Source organism: Sarcophilus harrisii, chromosome 2 (genome assembly GCF_902635505.1).
Source record: "Sarcophilus harrisii chromosome 2, mSarHar1.11, whole genome shotgun sequence".
NCBI classification, from domain to species: Eukaryota; Metazoa; Chordata; class Mammalia; order Dasyuromorphia; family Dasyuridae; genus Sarcophilus; species Sarcophilus harrisii.
In genome coordinates this window covers 204,453,412-204,471,709 of record NC_045427.1, presented here as the reverse complement: position 1 = coordinate 204,471,709, position 18,298 = coordinate 204,453,412, and the positions used below count along the sequence as shown (strand labels likewise).

Below are 18,298 nucleotides of genomic sequence, written 5' to 3'. Positions count from 1 at the left end.
GGGAAATTGGCCATTTATCCAAGGGTCATGTGCTTTCCTATATAAAGTGTTTGCTTAGAAGATTCCTTCTACTTAGCCGCATTCTGCTTGTGTCTCTACTTGTATTCTATCAGTCCTACAGCTCCTGGGTCAAATGTGAAGTCTTCTCGGACATCATTATCCCCCCCTGACCCTAAAGCACATCGTTTCTGTCATTCAGAAGACACCTAGTGCCAGCCCCAAACTCTGGGCTTATACCCCGTGATCTCCCACCATAGCCTGGTGAAACAGTGCCATAAACTGTTAGAGAAAGAACCAGAGAGGACCGGGTCCAACTGAGGAAACTGAGTCTCACACAAGTCCCATGGCTGGATCACGGAGACCCAAGTTCGTGGAAGGCGCAAATTTGTATTGGTCTGATCAGCCACAGTCCTGCACACTGGACCCAGACCCCAACCTAGTGACGGAAATTTTGGCCCTCTGTGAGAACAAAGGCCACCAACCAACCAAACATCTCTTTAAAGTATCTACTCTATACCGGGTACCTCTCTGATCCCGCTGCTTCTTCCATTTCTCCTAATCATTTTGCCCCTTTGGGGCTCTGTATGTCTTTATTTACTCTCTTTTTTTCTGGTCTCTCAGGAACACAAAGTCCACCTCCTTCCTGTGGCTAGACTCCCCTCCTATGTCCCCGACTCTTCCTTCTCCCCTGACTTTTCTTCTGCCAGCAGACAGGCTCACAAACCTCATGCTAGCCTCTTATTTCATTCCCATCTTTCCCTTCCAGACTCCTGTTTTTCTCCTCGGTCTGTCCTATTTCTCTTTGTACCTAGTTCTGTTCCTCTCCTTCCCACCTCCTACTCCCACTCTTTTCCTCTCATCCTCTGCACTCCACATCTGACATGCCCAGCATACGCTCAAAGGCTACTTTCACTGATAAACCAGACCAATTCCCTTCCTTTCCACTTCTCCCCCAATTCTACCATTTACTCATGATTTTCCTGAGCCAGTCAACAGTATCTGCTGCCTTTGAAGGTCACTCTCTTTGGGTTGTCATGGAAAAGTGTTTTCCTTGGCTCCAGGGGACATAATCAGGAATAATGGATGGTAGTTCCACAGGTCACAGATTTTAGTTTATGTAAGAAAAAATTTCACAACAATTAGAATTGTCCAAAAGTAGAGTGAGCTGCTTTGGGAAGTTGTGAATTAGAATCTGTCTCTTTCTCTCTCTACAATTGGGGTTCAATGATTTGCCCAGGAATACATAGCTATTAAGTGTTTAAGGATTTGGCGGGATTAAATGATTTTCCCAGGACTATATAACTATTAAGTGTTAGAGGAAGGATTTTTTTTTTGGAGGGTGGTTAAATGACTTGTCTAGGACTATATAGTTAGTTGGAGAAAGGATTTGGGGAGGTTCATGACTTGCACAGGAATACATAGCGATTAAGTATTAGAGGAAGGACTTTTTGGGGTTAAATGACTTGCTCAGCTCTACATAGCTATTAAGTATTAGAGGAAGGATTTGAACTTAGGTCCTCCTGATTCTAAGGCCAGGTGCTCTATCTATTGTACCCCCTAGCTAGACCCCAAATAGACTTTTCAATGAAGGTCTTTTAGCAGAGAGTGGATGACCAACCATTTATCAGGTATATTTTACAAGGGATTTCTCCTCAGGAATGGGCCAAACTAGATGATCTTTTTCTTTGCCAGTTCCCTATTTGGGAGCCAGAGGAAAGGATCCCAATCTTTGGCTCCTATCTCCTCATCCCTCCTCATTGTCCTGTCTGCACCCTCATTTTTCTGCAATATTCTTACATAGCTGACTTAAATGTCAACCAAATCCTTCTTAGTCATTTCAGTTGTGTCCAACTCTTTGTGACCCCTTCTCTTAGTGAAAATACTTGGGTGGTCTGACATCTTTTCCTTCACTTCATTTTAGAGATAAGGATGGTTAAGTGACTTGAGCAGGGTCACACAGCTAAGTGTCTGAAGCTGGATTTGAACGAAGGTTTTCCTGCCTTCAAGCCCAGGGCTCTATCTACTGCACCATTTAGCTGCCCTAAATCCAAATTCCACCAGGGTGTTAACACTTGCTACTGTCAACTTAATTGGTGTCTCCTTCAAGGGGTATTTCATAGGATCCTAGAAATTAAAACTGGAAGATACCTCAAAATGACTAAAAAAACCTATATTAAGTACTTGCTTTGTGCTAGTTACTATGCTGAGTCCTGGGAATGCAAATGAAAAAATCCCATCCTCCTGGGGAGACAGATAGCACGTGCACGATACTGGAGAGTGGTGGCCAGGAAAGAGACTTTTTGGTCTGGGGAGTAAACAGCGAAGATGAATTGTTTCTGAGCCCAAAGGGGAGGTAACTGATATATCCTTTCCATAAGTAATAGCACTGTTGTTTTGGTTGTTGTTAAGAGCCAGAGACAGCAAGCTGGAAAGTGAAGGTACACAGTCAATCACCAGGCAGATGGCAAGATGTTTGGGTGAGACATAAAGCGTGGCCTCGTCTGGGGCTGGCCAGACATCGTCAGCTATGAGAATTTTCACGGGGTACAATCAAGCTGGCTGAACGGGAGGGTGGGAGCTCAAGGCTTGGCAGTTCACCTTCTCAGGGACTCGAGACTTGGAATCTAGAAGGGGTTTGGTCCAGGAGGAGAGAGGCAGGGCAGCGTCTGGGCGAGATGGCGTAGGTGGACAACTGGAGAGGATCTGGACATCTAGTCCAGCATCTTCAATCCAAAGATGAGGAAATAGATACAGAACATTCAAAGTCACCCAGCTAATTAGTGGCGGATCTGGCATGCTGACATAGGACTCCAACATGCAATGCTTGTTACACTTTATAATATTCTGCTTCCATGATGGTCATTTAATTAAATTGACTGGGAAGATGGATACTGGTGTTTGTAAGCCAAAATCTACAAATCCTGTACGTGCTGTATGTGTGTATGTGTGTAGAAACAATAATATGTGCACAAGCACACATATGCCTGCTCACCCACAGCTTCCCCCGACTCATACTTCTTTCCAAACAACTAAAGCAAGGATCAGGAGCTTCATGTTTCTTAGTTTCTGCTTAGCATAGGTTCCACATCTCTAAATCCCAGTTTATTTCCTTGCGATAAGAAGACAAGTTCCAATAATGTCTCTATTTCTAATTGAGTAGTCTGTTAAGGTTGATTGCTTTGATTTATGTGGTACTTAAAAGTTATTTAAGAATTTTGCAAATATATCAACATTTACATAAAAATTATCAAAATTCTTTCATTTGAGCCCAGTAACAACCCTGTAAGAAAGATAGATATAGTATTTATTCCCATTTTACAGACGAGGAAACTGGAGCTCAGAAACATTAAGTGACATCTATAATTACAAGAGATATTTTATAGGCAGGATTTGAACCCAAGTTCAGTATTTTATCCACTGAATCACACTGCCTCTCACAAGATTAGATGGTTTCTAACTATAACTGACAAACAGCACTAAATGTGCTTAACATAAACCTCATTTGATCCTGTAATAGCACTGTGAGATCTGTGCTATTATTATTATTCCCATTTCACAGATGAAAAAATTAAAAGACCAAAGAGATTAATTAATTCACAGAAAGTAAGCTTCTGATGGCAGATTTTTTCACTGTGGTCTTTACAGGTCTAATATCTGGCCATTGGACCCAGACGGCTCTGGAGGAAAAAGTGAGGCAGGTGATTTTGCCCAGCCCTCCCCTACTTAAATCCAAGTCACTTGCATGTTGTAGTATCATCTCCCTGATGTCAGGGGCCTCTGCAAGAAAGAAGGGCAAACAAAAAGCCCAGCCCAGGGCCTGACCTACAGTAAGAGTTTAATGCTTACTGAATGACAGATTAAACAGCCTGCACAGTATTACAGTTAGTAGCATAAGCAGAAAATTCGAACCCAATTTGTCCATCACCAACATCTTCTACTTCACAGGGAACTTCATAAGGATTCTTCAAAATAAAGACATTGAGGGCCAGAATTAAGAACCTTGGCCACAAGTGTTCCCTGCATATGTGCTTTACAACCACTTCATTTGTTTGTGCCCCCTTCTTCTGTATGTGTCTCAATGGGTTACCACTTCCAAATTGGCTTTTCATTTTTATTCATTTGTTCATTTTTATTTATTTGGTGAGGGTGAAGGGAAGAAATACTTCCTAACTACTGTTCTTGTTTTGAGTAAGAAGAATTAATTGAATCTATTTGCTAATAGTAATAACTGAACCTCCTGGGCAGCTAGGTGGCCCAGTGGGTAGAGTTCTGGGCCTGAACTTCCTGAGTTCAAATTTGACCTCAGACACATTAGCTATGTGACCTCAGGCAAGTCACTTAACACTGCCTCAGTTTCCTCATCTGTAAAATAAACTGGAGAAGGAAATGGTGAACCATTCCAGTGTCTTTCCCAAGAAAACCTCAAATAGGATCACAAAGTGCCAGATATGAATGAATAAAAAAATTAATTAAGCATTCCTTTCTGACAATGGGTGTAACCAGATTTCTTTTGTACTTCTTTATCCCTGAAGTATAGCCGAGTCTGAAAGCTTTTCCTTAAGATATTTCCTTCCTTTTGGCTTTCTGGAAAAGAGACAAAACTTAACAATACAAGTGGGGCAGTGATTTTAGGAAGGGTGATGGAGAATATTGATAGCAGAATTGGCCAGTCTGGTCATTTTCTTCACAAATACCAAGGGAAGGTTTCTCAGAGAGGCAGGTTATGGTGTTTTTCCCCCCATTAGTAGTCTCTGGAAGGTAGAATGAGATGGTGAAACATGCACTGGACTGGGAGTCAGATGATAGGGGTTCTAAGCTTTTGCCATTGTGTTGCTATATACCTTGAATCTTCTCTCTTTTTAAAAGTCTTTTTTATTTTAAATTTAAATACAAAATGGGGGAAAAAATTGCTATGTGCACAGCAGAACATGAGAGGATTCAAAATATAAAGCAACAAATTTCCATTTCAAGAAAGGCCACATAACATGGTTGTATATGTGTAACATATCATATTGCTTTCTATCTGAGGGAGGAAGGAGGGAGAAAAACTTGGAATTCAAAATCTTGCAAAAATGAATCTTGAAACCCTAGATAATACTACACATGTTGAGAGCTGTCCCTCTTTGCTTTCTTATAGGTTTTCTTCTGTTCTCTGCTGCACAGATTTTTTATTTCATTCTTTTTTTCCCCTCCCCAAAGGATACAATTAAATGTGGCTGTAAATGTACACATGTATGTGTGTGTGTATACACACACATAGATTCATAGGCATTGATGTAAGACCACGTCCTAGTTGTTTGTCCTCTATTTCTCTGAAGGTGGATAATATCATCATTCCCAAGTCCTTATCTTTCCATATTTTTCTATCTTCACTAACTCATTTTCTATACCAGAGCAATATTCCAAGCTTATACTGTCTAGTTATTGTAAATAGCCTAAAACAATATTCATCAACATGACTGACATATTCAGCTTATTTCTGTATTTTAAAAACCACTAGATTAAGTGATCTTTAGCCCCTAGCGAAATGTAATTCAATAAGTACATATTAAGTGCCTTCTATGTATCCTATAAGGAAGTGACTTAGTCAGACTTGTACTTTAAGAATATCAATTGGAAATGATGCAAAGTTTTTTTTTAAGATTAGAGAGGGGAGAAGAAGGAAAGCCCAATTAGGAATCCGTTACAATAGTCCAGGCAAGAGGTAAAATTTGCTTGAATTTGAGTGACTGTGATGTAAGTAGAGAGCAAGGGATGGCTGTGAGAAATATCGTGAAGGTAGAATCGATATTGCTCCATCCTGGACAATCTCTGGGGTTGGGGGTTGCTCCTCTTGTAGTTCTCTTTTTCTCAGTCATTGGCTATGCATGGGTACACACTAGGGTTCTGTCTTCTCTGTCTCTGTCTCTGCATCAATTCCCATGAATTTGGTGATTAATCCTATGCAGAATACTCCCCCCATCCCCCCATGCAGCCCACGCAGATGCCACCTGGCTACCTCAAGCACACTGTGTCCAAAAGAAGGCAATTCCCCTTGGCCCACTCCCACACCCCATCCCCTCCAGCGCTTCCCTCCCTCTTCCCGGCGAGGTCACTGCTCTCCTTCCCGGTTCTCCATCTCAGTCTCCTCCGTCCCAGCCAGTTGCCCACTCTTGTTTCTTCCGTCTCCATGAGCACTTGAATGTGCCACCTGCCGCCACTGTCTTAATTTAAGAGGTGTACGGGGCACTCGGGAAGACCAGCGCCTCTAGGGGGAGGGCTGCTCCTCCAGCCTCGGTAGCCGATGCCAGGGTCATCCAGTGCATCCTGAGCCCTCACTGGCCGCCTTGACGTTTGCCGCCACTGGCTTTTAATGAGTCAGGAAGAAAGAGTGAGGCTGAGCACCTCTGCCTCACTTAAACCCAATTCCCACACAAGTCCTTACCCCATGATGTCATCAATCCTCTTCAAAAATGAAGGGCAAACATGAACAGCCTCGCTTAGTCTCTTGTAGCCTCTATTACTGAAAATGCCTTCTGACTGGTCTCCCTTTCCTCATTTTCTCTCTTAAAACTGACAGTGATCACTGTCTAACTAACTGTATTCTAAAACACAGGTCTAACTAACTGTATCCCTCCACTACCGATAAAGACTCAGTGTTCCTTTCTGTTCTTAGGGTAAAAGTTCCTCAATTGACAATTACAGTCCTTTACAATTTGTTCCCAATCTATCTTTACAGGCTTATTTCATATCATTCCTTGGACTCTACTGGTCAACTTACAGTTCTATATACCACTCTTTGATCCCTACCCATTTGTTAAAGATCCTTATCTCCTTCCATTATTTTGTAGTTGATATTTACTTATCCACTCCCCCCAGGAAAGCTCCTTGAAGAGAGGGGCTGTCTTATTTCATCTCTGTGTACTCGGAGCTTCAGAATAGACATTCAATGCTTGTTGAATTTAATTGAATGTGTCTGAGACTGGTTACCCTCTAAAGGACTTTTATTTGAGGGTTATCATGACTTGGAAAACTCTCAAGTGGCAGAGTAAGACTGTGATCCAGTTGAAGTCTGAGCCTGCCAATCTCAGTGTCCCTGTGTACATTCAAGCAAAAGCCTTTATCAAAGCAGTCCCTCAAGCTCAGTGAGAAGCATGGGCACAGCTTGGCAAGGCAGGGACTGACTCTGTGTGTACATATGCTCATATGCATGCATGTGTACGTGTTTCATATTATTTCTGCAAATTTATTTTCTTTCTTTAGTAAAGGCAAAATCTCTACCCCTAACCCACCTTTCTATTTGGATCCAACTGTTTCCCCAGCCTGTCTCTTGTATCTTGCACCTTCACCCCTTGCCCCTCATGCATCATGCTGGCATAATAAGGCCAGAGCTGGGATAAGACATTGAACACTTTGGGGACAAAGTCTGGGTCCCTTTGGTCATGCTAATAATCTGAACTAGTTGTTTTCTCTGGCTCTCTGGGCAGTGTTATTCCCACTTGGTGATAGAGGAAGGCCACCCTTGACCTTGTCTCCCATCCCACTCTCACAAACAACCCCATTCTTCAAAGCCAGTCTTGGGGCAGAAGTGTAATGCAGTTGTGTCGCAGTCCAGCTTCAGCCCAGACCTGCTGACCCCAGAAGCGGTTCTTACAGCAGCCCCCTAGCACTCAGGGAGAGCTCTGGCAGAATATGAGCTGTGCGTGTGCGTGTGTGTGCACGCGTGTGTGTGCATGAGCCTACTCGGTAGGGCTGAGGGCCATCCTATTAATTTTGCTGATAAGGCCAGATCCCTCCACCCGTCCGGCGCCCAGGCCTTCAGCTCCAATCCCTCCCATCAAGCAATCAAGAGTCTGAGGGTAAAGAGAGCACACAGCTAAAAGCGAGTCACTTACAGTTTATTTTGCCTGAAAGTATTTCACATCTCTTTGTACACAGCTACAGAACAGGAGTTAAGTAGGAAACCATCGGGTAAAGCAACAGTGCAAAGGAGAAAGGTGGCCAACTGTCTCTTCTTGTCATCCTCTTCTTCCTGCACCTGATGCCAATTGTGCAGGGTGGGACTTGAGGGGCAAAGGAAAACACAAAGAACCTGGCACACAAAAGGAATTAAGACGTAACCCAATTTCTCTTTGTAAAAAAATGAGGGCACCGCACAGGGTAATAAAATCTACCTAGCAAAGTATAAAATGACAAAAAGCACAGCTCCCGTTGAGTCAGATGAATCAGATAGATAAAAACATTACCTCGGCTACATGGAAATCTTATAGCTGCTGAAGGGGAGAGTGTTCGTTCTAAACAGACAGAAGAGGGGACCCCCAAGCAGCACCCCCTCCCCTAAGGGCTGTTCTGTAGTCATGGCTCAAAAGGAGAAAAGCCAACTGCTTATCCACCCAGGAAAGGCTCTTCCTTCTTAGCGACTGTGGGGAGGCCAGGAGCTCTGGGGACTAGTGGTCACATTTACAGAGAGGGATGGCTACAGGTCAGTGGTAAGGGCTGCTCTTCTCCCAAGAGACCATGCAGAAAAGCGGGCATGCGTGAGTGAGGACGCTGAGCGACAGAGTGGGGCAGGACTTAGGAGTCTTGAAATCTTGGACGAGAACAGAGAACGGTAGAGGCAAATCAGAAACTAGCTCTCTCTTGGCAGGGGGCTATCCTACCCGGAAAGGGGTGGGGTGGGGAAATGGTTAGCACATCCCCAGCCTGACAAAGGAGCAAGGAAAGACGGCTGATCTTTCAGGAACGAGACTTCGGGGGGGGGGGGGGGGGGGGGGGGGGGGGGGGGGGGGGTGGTCTCCTCTCCCTCCCTCCCTCCCTGCTCCCAATGTCTTCAGGCTTCAGTCAGTGAGGATGTTTGAGACATTCTGAAATCATAAACACGGCAGCAGACGGACGGACGAATGGACGGACGGGCTGACAAGAGAGCGTTAGCATACAGGATCCATTACGAAAAGGCAATTATTCAAGGAGGGTTTTTCCTTTAAAAAAATAATAATAACAAGACAGCAGACTAGTTTATACAGTACTATACGCCAAGGGGTAAAAGAATCAACAAGTTATAAATAAAAGACAGGTCCCAGACCTGTAGTTTGTGAACCATTTCTTAAATAGGTGCATTATTTAAATCTTATGTACAACAAAATTACTTTGCATAACAATTGCAAGGACACAAGGAGAGGTATGATGATATGATCTGGACTTTTTCTCTGGGTAATGAATGGCTTATTTGTTTGGAGAGTCCCTCAAGGGGACCCCCAGGAAGGCCAATTGGAATTATGAGTGATGGGGGATTCTGAATTTGATTTTCCCACACAGCATCAACACCAAAGCAAAAGAAATCCACAAGGGGTTTCTCCCATTTCCCCTCCCCTCTCTCCCCTCCCCCTCCCCCCACCCACCCCCATTTATAATCCTCTTGTTGCTACAAAGTCTTTTTCAGGTTAGTTTGATTTTTAAAATTATGAATCTAAAAGATTGAGGCAGGGGCCGGGCATGCTTAAAAGCCCCGCCCCCCCTCCCCCCCTCCCTGCCCCCTGCCCCATGAAAGTCTCCCCCATCTATCTCACAGCCAGGTTGGTGAGATCCAAGACCCCACAATTGGCTGTTCTACAGCTATTAGTCAAAAGTTGTTTTGTTTTCAAATTTTTCCTTCTTGTCACAACTTAAAAGAGAGCGAGAGAGAATTCACCAGGCTTCAGTGTAGCGGACGTCGACCTCTTTCAGATTGGGCAGCTTGGCCTGTTTCAAAGGAATAACAGCCATAGTCACTGGGAAGCCAGATATGGCTGAGCCCTGCCTGGAAGCTTCCTTGCCTGACTTCCATCCTCCCCCAAGGAATCCACCCCCCCAATTCCTCCCTAGTCTTGGCTGCCTGAGGGGAACCCCTACAAGGGAATCCTTTAAGCAGAATCCTTCCCAGGATTCATGAGATCTATGCTAGGTATCCAGAGCTCAGAAGAATTAAGGTGAGGACAAGTGAGAATGGGACCAACCATGAAAACTGTCCCTGGAATGCATTTATTTTAGTATTAATTGCATATATTTAGGCTACAGAATTAAAGAATACTAAAGTTGGAAGGAGCCTCTGAGACTATCTAGTCAGGCCTGTGCCTTAACAAGAATACCTTTTATAATATCTTTTGTGTGAAAACCTCTAGCTGGGAGAGGGAACCCTTCCCTCAAATCCGGTTTGGCTAATTTCTTTTACTTCTGCAAACACTACTGCTGTCTGGGACCAAGCGTAACTAATCTATTCCTCTTCTAGGTGACATCCCTTCAAATATGCAAAGACAGCTCTCAGGGATCCATAAGGCTTCTCTGTTCCAGGATAAGATTCCTTGGTTCTTTTAACCAATAATCAAACGGCATCCAACCCCTTTATCATCCTGGCTGTCCTCTCCTGGAGGAGTTGCAACTTGACAATGTCATTCCGAAAATGTGGTACCCATTGCTACATTCAATACATGTGTCATTATCGTCTGACCAAAACAAAAGATACTAATACTATTGCCTCTCTTGGTGTAGACTTAGGAGGTACCTGGGATGTAAGAATGGGGATAGACTAGGGATAATGAGGAGGAATGGAAAAGTAGTGTTAGAGTGAATAGGAGTTTTGATCTCATCTGTGAAGCCAGGTCTTGAACCTGTCTATATCTTTGAGAATAGGAAATGACATAATACATTAAAAAAGCTCTGAAAACCACAGTGTGTTTTATAAATGTCATCTACTCTTATATTCTGTCATTCTGGGTTCTAAAGTCTTTTCTAACCATATCCTGTAATTCATTTAGTTCTGATATTCCAAGGTCCCATCTGATCTAAGATTCTATGCTCAAAGGTCCTATACAATTCTTATGTTCTATATTCTAAGGCCCAGTTTATCTGACATTAGGGTCCCATTCCTTCTGGTTCTAAGAACCTATGAGAATATTCTCAGTTCTGACAGCATACAATCTAAGATTTTTTCCAGCTCTGAGATTCCATGATCTAAGATTTTTTTTCCAGGTCTGACCTTTCTTATTATATTTTTAAACCCCTCCAAGCTTTGTTTTCTTCAGTTAGATGTTCTTCTCCCAGCTCTGTCTATGTTTTGTGCTGAGATCCCCCATGTACCAAGTTCTGACATTCTAAGATCAGTGATACTGAAATACCTTCAGGTCTTCATAGGTGTCTGCTGAGAGTTTGGTACTATTCATGTTTAAGCTGCAGAGGCTCTTCATTGCTAGATGAAGGCAGAAAGAAGAAAATATGTGATGAGAAACAAGGGAGTCAGAAGTGGATACACACACACACACACACACACACACACACACATAACACATCCTGACCATGAGTGTAGCAAGTTTTCCAAAGGCAAGGCAAGAGGATTGAACGTAGTTCCCAGAATAATAATAATCCAAATAGAAGTAAGAAGAGATTTAAAATGTTTACTAAAGGAGGGAATGAAATGAATGATTTGGCCCAGGCTTTCAGTTAATCCTCAACACATTCTGGTCTCCCAATGTCTCAATGTGGCTCAGCTCACCTAGGAACAATAACCTCATCATTCCTAAATAGCCACTCAAAGCATAGGTTTTGGACAGAGGTGTTGAGGTACCTTCCCTAAGTAAGAGCAGCCCTGCTGATCCTGGCTGCTCAGAGATGGCTCTGAAGTTGGGATAAGCTGGTTGGTATCTGGGCTGAGATTCAGGTATATACAGACAGGGACCTGTTCAGCTCAACTGATGCTGTAAGGATCATAGACCACAATCATTATTTTAAAGTTAGTAATGTTTCCCACTATTACCAAGAAATTTTTCAGGGATTAAGTAGTGGAAGGCACCTTCAAAAAGTTCCTTTTCTCACCCTTTCTAATTTAGAAACCTGCAGGCTTTCTTGTATATACTCACAGCTTAGGGCCAGCAGGCCGGCATCGGTGACAGGTGTCTCACACAGGTTCAGGACTTGCAACATTGTGAGGTGTTCCGAAAGGAGCCGCAGACCAGCATCTCCAAACTGTGAGGACACAAGACTAACTTAGCCACCAGGCTTCTAACTCTTGGAGGTACTAAGTTATGAAGCCCCCATGAAGCTTCCCAAGAAATGAAAGTCAAAACCATACAGAAAGATGATCAAATGATGTCTTGCAGATGCTCAGCAAGGTACTCTGGGAGGGAGAGTTTACTCACTACTTGGAGCTGGAGTTCAGGCAAAGCCCCAGTTACAGGATCATAGGATTTCAAGCTGTATTGAACCTTAGAGCTGATCTAGTCCAAACCTTTCATTTTTATGGATAAGGAAACTGAGGGAGAACAGTGACTTGCCCAAGGTCACACAGGTATTAATAATAGAGCCAAGGCTCTTGCCACCAACACACTGTACTCTGTTCAAATCTTTGTGTCCACAGAGAGGAGTTCTGAACTTGTGCTTTGGTTTTCCTTATCCCTATGAGATTAAGAGAGCGGGGATTTGCCCTAAAATCAGGATGAGCTCAGTCATTGTGACCTTGGAGAATGTGGGGTCTGAACAAGAAGAATTCTTTACACTGGGAAACATGGTCCCTCGAAGCCAAAAGAGGACTCATGCCAGACAATAGCTGGCTTGTTAAAACTACTATTGCAGATTTTTTGTAAAAGACCAAATCTGAAAGTTAGAAGGCCATCTGGTATGACCTACAGCTTCAAGCATCCTATCCAACACGACTATAAATTTCTGCTACTTATTTATTACCAATCGTCCATTCAGCCACCATTTTGTATTTAAAATAATAAATATGGTTTAAAGTATCAAAGTAATCATTGGAGTAGCTGGTGGATTGGGTAACTCACAAACTTTGTACTCAGGATCCTGTTTCTTCTGGTCCTAAGGAATCTATTAGGCTGTGAATCTAAGGGAGAAGTCAATCTCTAAGGTCAAGCATCAGATACTCAAGCCCACGTGAATCCTTCTTCACCAAGTCACCGAGCTGATATTATTGGTCATGGGAGAGCCCAGGGAAAAGGAAGGGGTAAGTGCACATGCCTGAGGGGACCGTGATCTAAGAAAAGGGAAGTGAGATTTTCCAAGCTGGGGCTGGGGCAAAGTGGTCTCCAGGGTTTGGGGCCTCACAGTCAAAATTCCTTCGCACCCTAACCCCAGCATACGCTCGAAAAACCAGATCAGTTTCCTAATTATACCTGAGCACTGACCTGGACACCTAAAATGAAAGCCTATTACTCAAATACAGGGCCAAAGTCTCCAAGAATGACAATGCGCGATCCAAACTCGAAACAAGGACCCGTAAGGAGACGACAAGCCTTCCAAGGGCTGCAGAGGGCGGCCCGGGCGGTCGCCCTGCTGCTCCTACCTGAGTGGACCACAGGTTTAGCTGCTTGAGAGAAGGCAGTTTGATGAGGTGCTCGGCACAGGCACTCGTCACATTGGTGAAGGCCAAGCTGAGGTTCTCCAGGTTTCCAAAGGAGCCAGAGCTCAACAAGCGAGCCAGGTCTGCATCCTGCCGGGGCAGAGAGATAGGACAGGTCAAAAAGGAGGAGCCAGGCGTGTGGTCAGCGAGCAGCCAGCCTGCTCTGGCTAGTGGGAGGATCTTAGTGCGAGGATGGCTCCGGCTCTATAGGGAGAAAGCAGCTTGCCTTGCTGTGGCCTTCCCAAGAGGGCCTGGCACCTGCCTGGTCCTGCCAACGCCAAGAGGGAAGGCTCTGGCCTTATCCCTTCCTTCCTCGACATTTTCATGTGCTCAAAAACTGAGCCCTGTGAAACCCACTGAGGGAAATAATTGGGAAGGATAGGAAAGGCTTGATTCTGATCTTACTTCTACAAAGCCCAAAGAAGTCTAAAGGTATATGCCAGAAGGGGAGAGAACAGGTGGAGGAGATGAAGTAAAAGCCTCCTTTGAGCTGCCTCATATGTTTTTTAAAAACTAACTGTGTGTGTGTGAGAGAGAGACAGAGAGAGAGAGAGAGAGAGAGAGAGAGAGAGAGAGAGAGAGAGAGTGAGTGTGAGTGTGTGTGTGTGTGTGTGTGTGTGTGTGTAAGGCAACTGGGGTTAAGTGACTTGCCCAGGCTCAGCCTGGACACAGCCAGGAAGTGTTACGTGTCTGAGGCTGGATTTGAACTCAGGTCTGCCTGACTTCAGGGCTGATGTTCCATCCACTGTGACATCTGGCTGCCCCTGCCTCACATCTTAAATTGCTGACTCATGCCCTCTAAAGAGACCCTTCTATTTGAAGACAGCAGTAAGGGCCAGACCACTGAGCCCTCAGACACTAGGGTTGTTCTATTAGGACTCTTACTGAGAAAACCTAAGAAAACCATAGTTTTAGAACTAAAAGGGACTTCAGATGTTGTGCCCTACAACCTTGCCAGCCCTTGGGGAGACAGAGAGCCCCTAACCCTCCTTCTGGGTGGGAGGCTAACTGAATCATGGCTCCTCTTCTGATGCTTGTAACTGGGCAGGTCGCGGCTTTAGCTGCTTGGGAGAAAACAGTTTGCTGAGCACATTTTGTAGATCAAAGCAACTGAGACCCTCAGGGGAATGAACACGGCCAAGGCCATGCAGGGTGGGAGCTAAGATTCAAAGTTGGATCCTCTGACTCTCTGCGTAGAACTAAAGGCAAAGAAGCGCTGCACAAACCTTGAAGCCCTCCATAGATGTGCCAGCATTTCTACTGCGGCAACAGCCCACCCAAACGTCTCATGAGGACATCTAGTGACCTAATGCCCAGAAAAGAAACGGCCCAGTGCCATCTTTGGGAATGATTGGGAGAAGGCAGGCAAAACCACCCATGGCCAACTCTTCCTTATTTATCATTCATTCAGCCTGGCACTAACACCATGCTATTCATACCAGCATTTAAGGCCCTGTTCCACACTCCTAAAGCAAGTGGCTCAACCCAGGAAGAACAATTATACTTACTGTGGACTTGGAAGGCAGAGTTAACCTGGTGGGCCCCCCTTTTCTTTGCTGCAAAAGAAATAAGCATCTATTAGGCTTTACCCTCACTTTTCACAGTCCATCTCTGCTGTGCCCACCCTGTGCCAGTTCTCAGAAGCCCTGCAAGGAGCCCCAAACAAATGTTTGAGGTCTGCACCCTACAGGGTCCAATAGATGGGGTAGGGGGTACATGGTCAGGTATATGTCCTCTATGGAGGTAGGTAATCATCTCAATCCCCAGTAACAGACCCAGAACACACTGGGTCATCCCGTACGTGGTCAGGAAGCTGCCAGGACCTACCAGCTCCTTCAGCTCCCTCTGCCTGTCGCAGAGCTGCTCATACATTTTCTTCCCCACATCAGTACTTTCGAGGGTGGAGATGATCTGCAATTGGGTGTCATTGTTGTCTATGATATTGTATTCTAGCATCAGACAGAGAATCTGGCAGGGAGATGGATGAGAAGAAGTTAGCAGGGGCCAGCAGAGCAGAGGGCGGTGTTTCTGGGCTCTCCTGCAGAGAAGCAGCCTAGCTTCTGGGCCTCTGGGGTGAAAGCCCCCACACTAGAGGGAAAATCCCACTCTCTCACCATAACTTTACACCATTCCCATGTCTGCCAGGCCAGAGGTGCTTGCTCGGGAAATCAGGACATTTTCTCTTGCCCTTCAATCCCCTTCACTATCTCCCCCTTTCATCTTCATTAGTCACTGCCCTAATCCAGGCCCTCCCACTTTAACTCATTTCCTATTCACTTTTTTCAGCCTTTTCCCTTATTCTGAAGATCTCTCTGGAACTTCATGTGGCTGTCAGGAAGCCAACAAGGGAAATAAGTGGGAACAAGGTGGACAGACTGGGATCTCTCCTCCCTCTCCAGAGACTCATGAGGTCCCTCCTGTGCCTCTTCAGGGTGTTTGGCTACAGGTATCTATCCACCCGGCACAAAGCATTCAGCCTAAGGAAGAACCTGTCACAAGAGAAGGGGCTGCCCCAGGAAGTCCTGAGATTGGAGGAGGACAGTCCTTTTTCAGATCAGTAAATCTCTGAGGTCTCTGCACTAGCACAGAGCTTACACGTTTTATGGGGCTCTGCCTCTATCTCCTTGGCCCAAATTCACAGTCAGGGCAAGGAAGGGATTACAAATATCTGAAAACCAGCAAATCAGGGCAGTGCGGCACTTACAAAGTGAGTACCTTCCAGCAAGCACTTACCCCCTTATTTTTGTTATTTTTTTTAAGGTTGGAAAGAAAAGGGAGGGAGGGGACACTTTCTGAGTCATTGTATCTGAGATCAGTAGGATGAATGAATGGGGAAAGTGTGTCTTCCCAGATCTTTCTAGGGCAGGAAGATCAAAAGAAAAAGGGGGAGGGAAAGAGAGAGAGGGAGAGAAAGGAAGAAGTGGGACGGCTGAGAGAAAAGAGCCCTGGATGTGTGTCTGCGCTCAAAACTGCTAAGGCCACGTCGCTCACCTGCCCCCCCCCCCACCTTGCTGGGGGTCTCACTAACATGTCCAAGCAGTATGAGACCCACTCACCTCCACCATGGTCTGATTGCCCCTCAGGGCCAGGAGCATGCATGGTCCTAGCTTGTTCTCGGCCAGGGAAAGCAGGAACTTTTTCGTCTTATAACAGGATCCCATGAGTATATGCACCTGGGAGAGGAAGGAGGCCACAAAGCAAGATTAGAGGCCCGGCCCACAGGCCTAGCAGAGGGCACAGACACACCATATCTTGGTGCAGCCCAACCCCGAGATGAAGCTTCAGAGTTCCAGCGTTAGGCCCCGGGCGAGAGACAAAGGCAGACCCACAGGCTTCTCCTCTGGACCCGGGGGCAGCCTCTGAGCAGGGCAAGGCCCGAGTCACCGGACTTTGCGGATAGCAGGGAGGGTTGTCAGAGAGTCCCCTCACACCAGTGACCAACAACATCAAACAAACTCTACTCCACTCCCCCCAAAATACTCTAAGTCACAGAATCACAAAATTTAGATCTAAGAGGGACCCTAGAGATAATTTAGTGCAAGGTCTTCATTTTGCAGAGTAGAAAGTGAAGCACTCAGTGATATAGCTGAGATTCAAACCCAAGCCTTCTGACTTCAAATCCGGTGGGGGTTTTTTGTTTGTTTTTACCAAATCACACCCAGATCCTGTAAGGATCCCTTCTTTTTCAGTGTTCTTAAAGAGAAGGGGATCTGAATTTTCCCCTGGGCAAGCAAGAGGCTTTATTTAGCCCTGCTGTCTGAAACTGTCTTTGTGCTTTTGGCACTAATGGCACAGGCAGAGATTCCCGAGGGCTTCATGTTAAGCTACACGGCCCAGGGTGGGCCTTCCCACTCCTAGGACCTGCTGAATACTGAATTTTTTTTTCTGGGGAAACTTGATGGTCACACCATGTGTAAACATTCGTCAGGAATAGTGAGTCCTGCCTAAGGAAGCCAGACCACTGAAGACAAGCTTCCTGGTGGCTTTAGACACGAGTCCAGAGGACAAGAGTAGACTTATGGGACATCATGAATTCACCTCAAAGAACCTGATCCAGAGCAGGCCAGGCTTCCTGCTAGCCTTAGAGATTAGATATAGAGAGATGAATTGGAAGGTGGAGTTAGAAAGGAAACAATGAGCCACTGAGGGGCTAACGAGGTCTCATGGGTTTGTCTGCCCCTCATTTCAATTAAAAATGCTTTCGATTTCTCAAAAAAGGACTGTTTTGAGATGGAAACTTCCCAGCTCCAAAAGCATGCTACATTACTCTAGAGAAAAAGCCCATTTTGATCTTGGTGGCTGTATAATTTTCCTTCCAACATTTGTGTAATCATTAGGGTCCTGGTAGGCATGCCAATGGAACCTCTCAGACAAGTGGTTGCCAGCTCATGTTGTTTCTTATTCTCATTGGGTACTGACTGGTAGAGGGACCACCAGGCATTGCTATGGGGAAGGCAATGACGTCTTCCCAGAGAGATTATGGCTCAAGTTGAGAAATGAAAGGAGAACACAGACAAATTTCCAAGCTCCAGAAATCTGGCTAATCTAGCAGTGAGTGAACAAGTTAAGACAGAGCACGTACACAGAAACATCTAAAAATAAGTTCCTTTCAAGAAGGATGCAAGAGGCAGCTCATATATTATAGACAAAATTCCTGCTTGGCTCAGCTCACTGGGTAGTTGTATATGAATTGGCTTCCCAACAGAGCTGGTTTCCTGGTAGAAAGTTCCTTTGCTTTGAAAAACACAGGAGAATGAGTTATTTGCTTTGAAAAGAAATGGGAAGGGGGCAAAGCTAGTACAGCCAAGGAAGATCATTTCTGACTGAGGAGGCTAGTCTCGGGGAGTACTGTACACAAATCTCCCTCCTTCCACCCTACTCACCCCTGGAATTTCTTCCCTGTGATCTCCAGGGGAAGGTCCCCAGGACCCTATTTGC

General features: G+C 45.1%; 1 protein-coding gene across 3 annotated transcripts in view; it reads right to left on the bottom strand.

The window, feature by feature from the left end:
• Nucleotides 1–7,861: 7,861 nt before the first annotated feature.
• CMIP (c-Maf inducing protein) overlaps nucleotides 7,862–18,298 on the bottom strand; it is a 259,640-nt gene continuing 249,203 nt past the window's right edge. The window contains exons 15-22 of one of the 3 annotated variants that reach the window (XM_031951283.1): nucleotides 16,417–16,533; nucleotides 15,188–15,328; nucleotides 14,869–14,916; nucleotides 13,304–13,450; nucleotides 11,868–11,973; nucleotides 11,130–11,200; nucleotides 9,668–9,717; nucleotides 7,862–8,957 (exon numbers count right to left, since the gene is read on the bottom strand). In XM_031951283.1, the coding sequence (XP_031807143.1) occupies nucleotides 8,942–8,957; nucleotides 9,668–9,717; nucleotides 11,130–11,200; nucleotides 11,868–11,973; nucleotides 13,304–13,450; nucleotides 14,869–14,916; nucleotides 15,188–15,328; nucleotides 16,417–16,533 (696 nt within the window). In that variant the 3' untranslated portion in view covers nucleotides 7,862–8,941. Of the gene's footprint in view, nucleotides 9,718–11,129; nucleotides 11,201–11,867; nucleotides 11,974–13,303; nucleotides 13,451–14,868; nucleotides 14,917–15,187; nucleotides 15,329–16,416; nucleotides 16,534–18,298 lie in introns of all 3 variants that reach the window. The other 2 variants (XM_031951282.1, XM_031951284.1) reach the window with 2 other exon arrangements.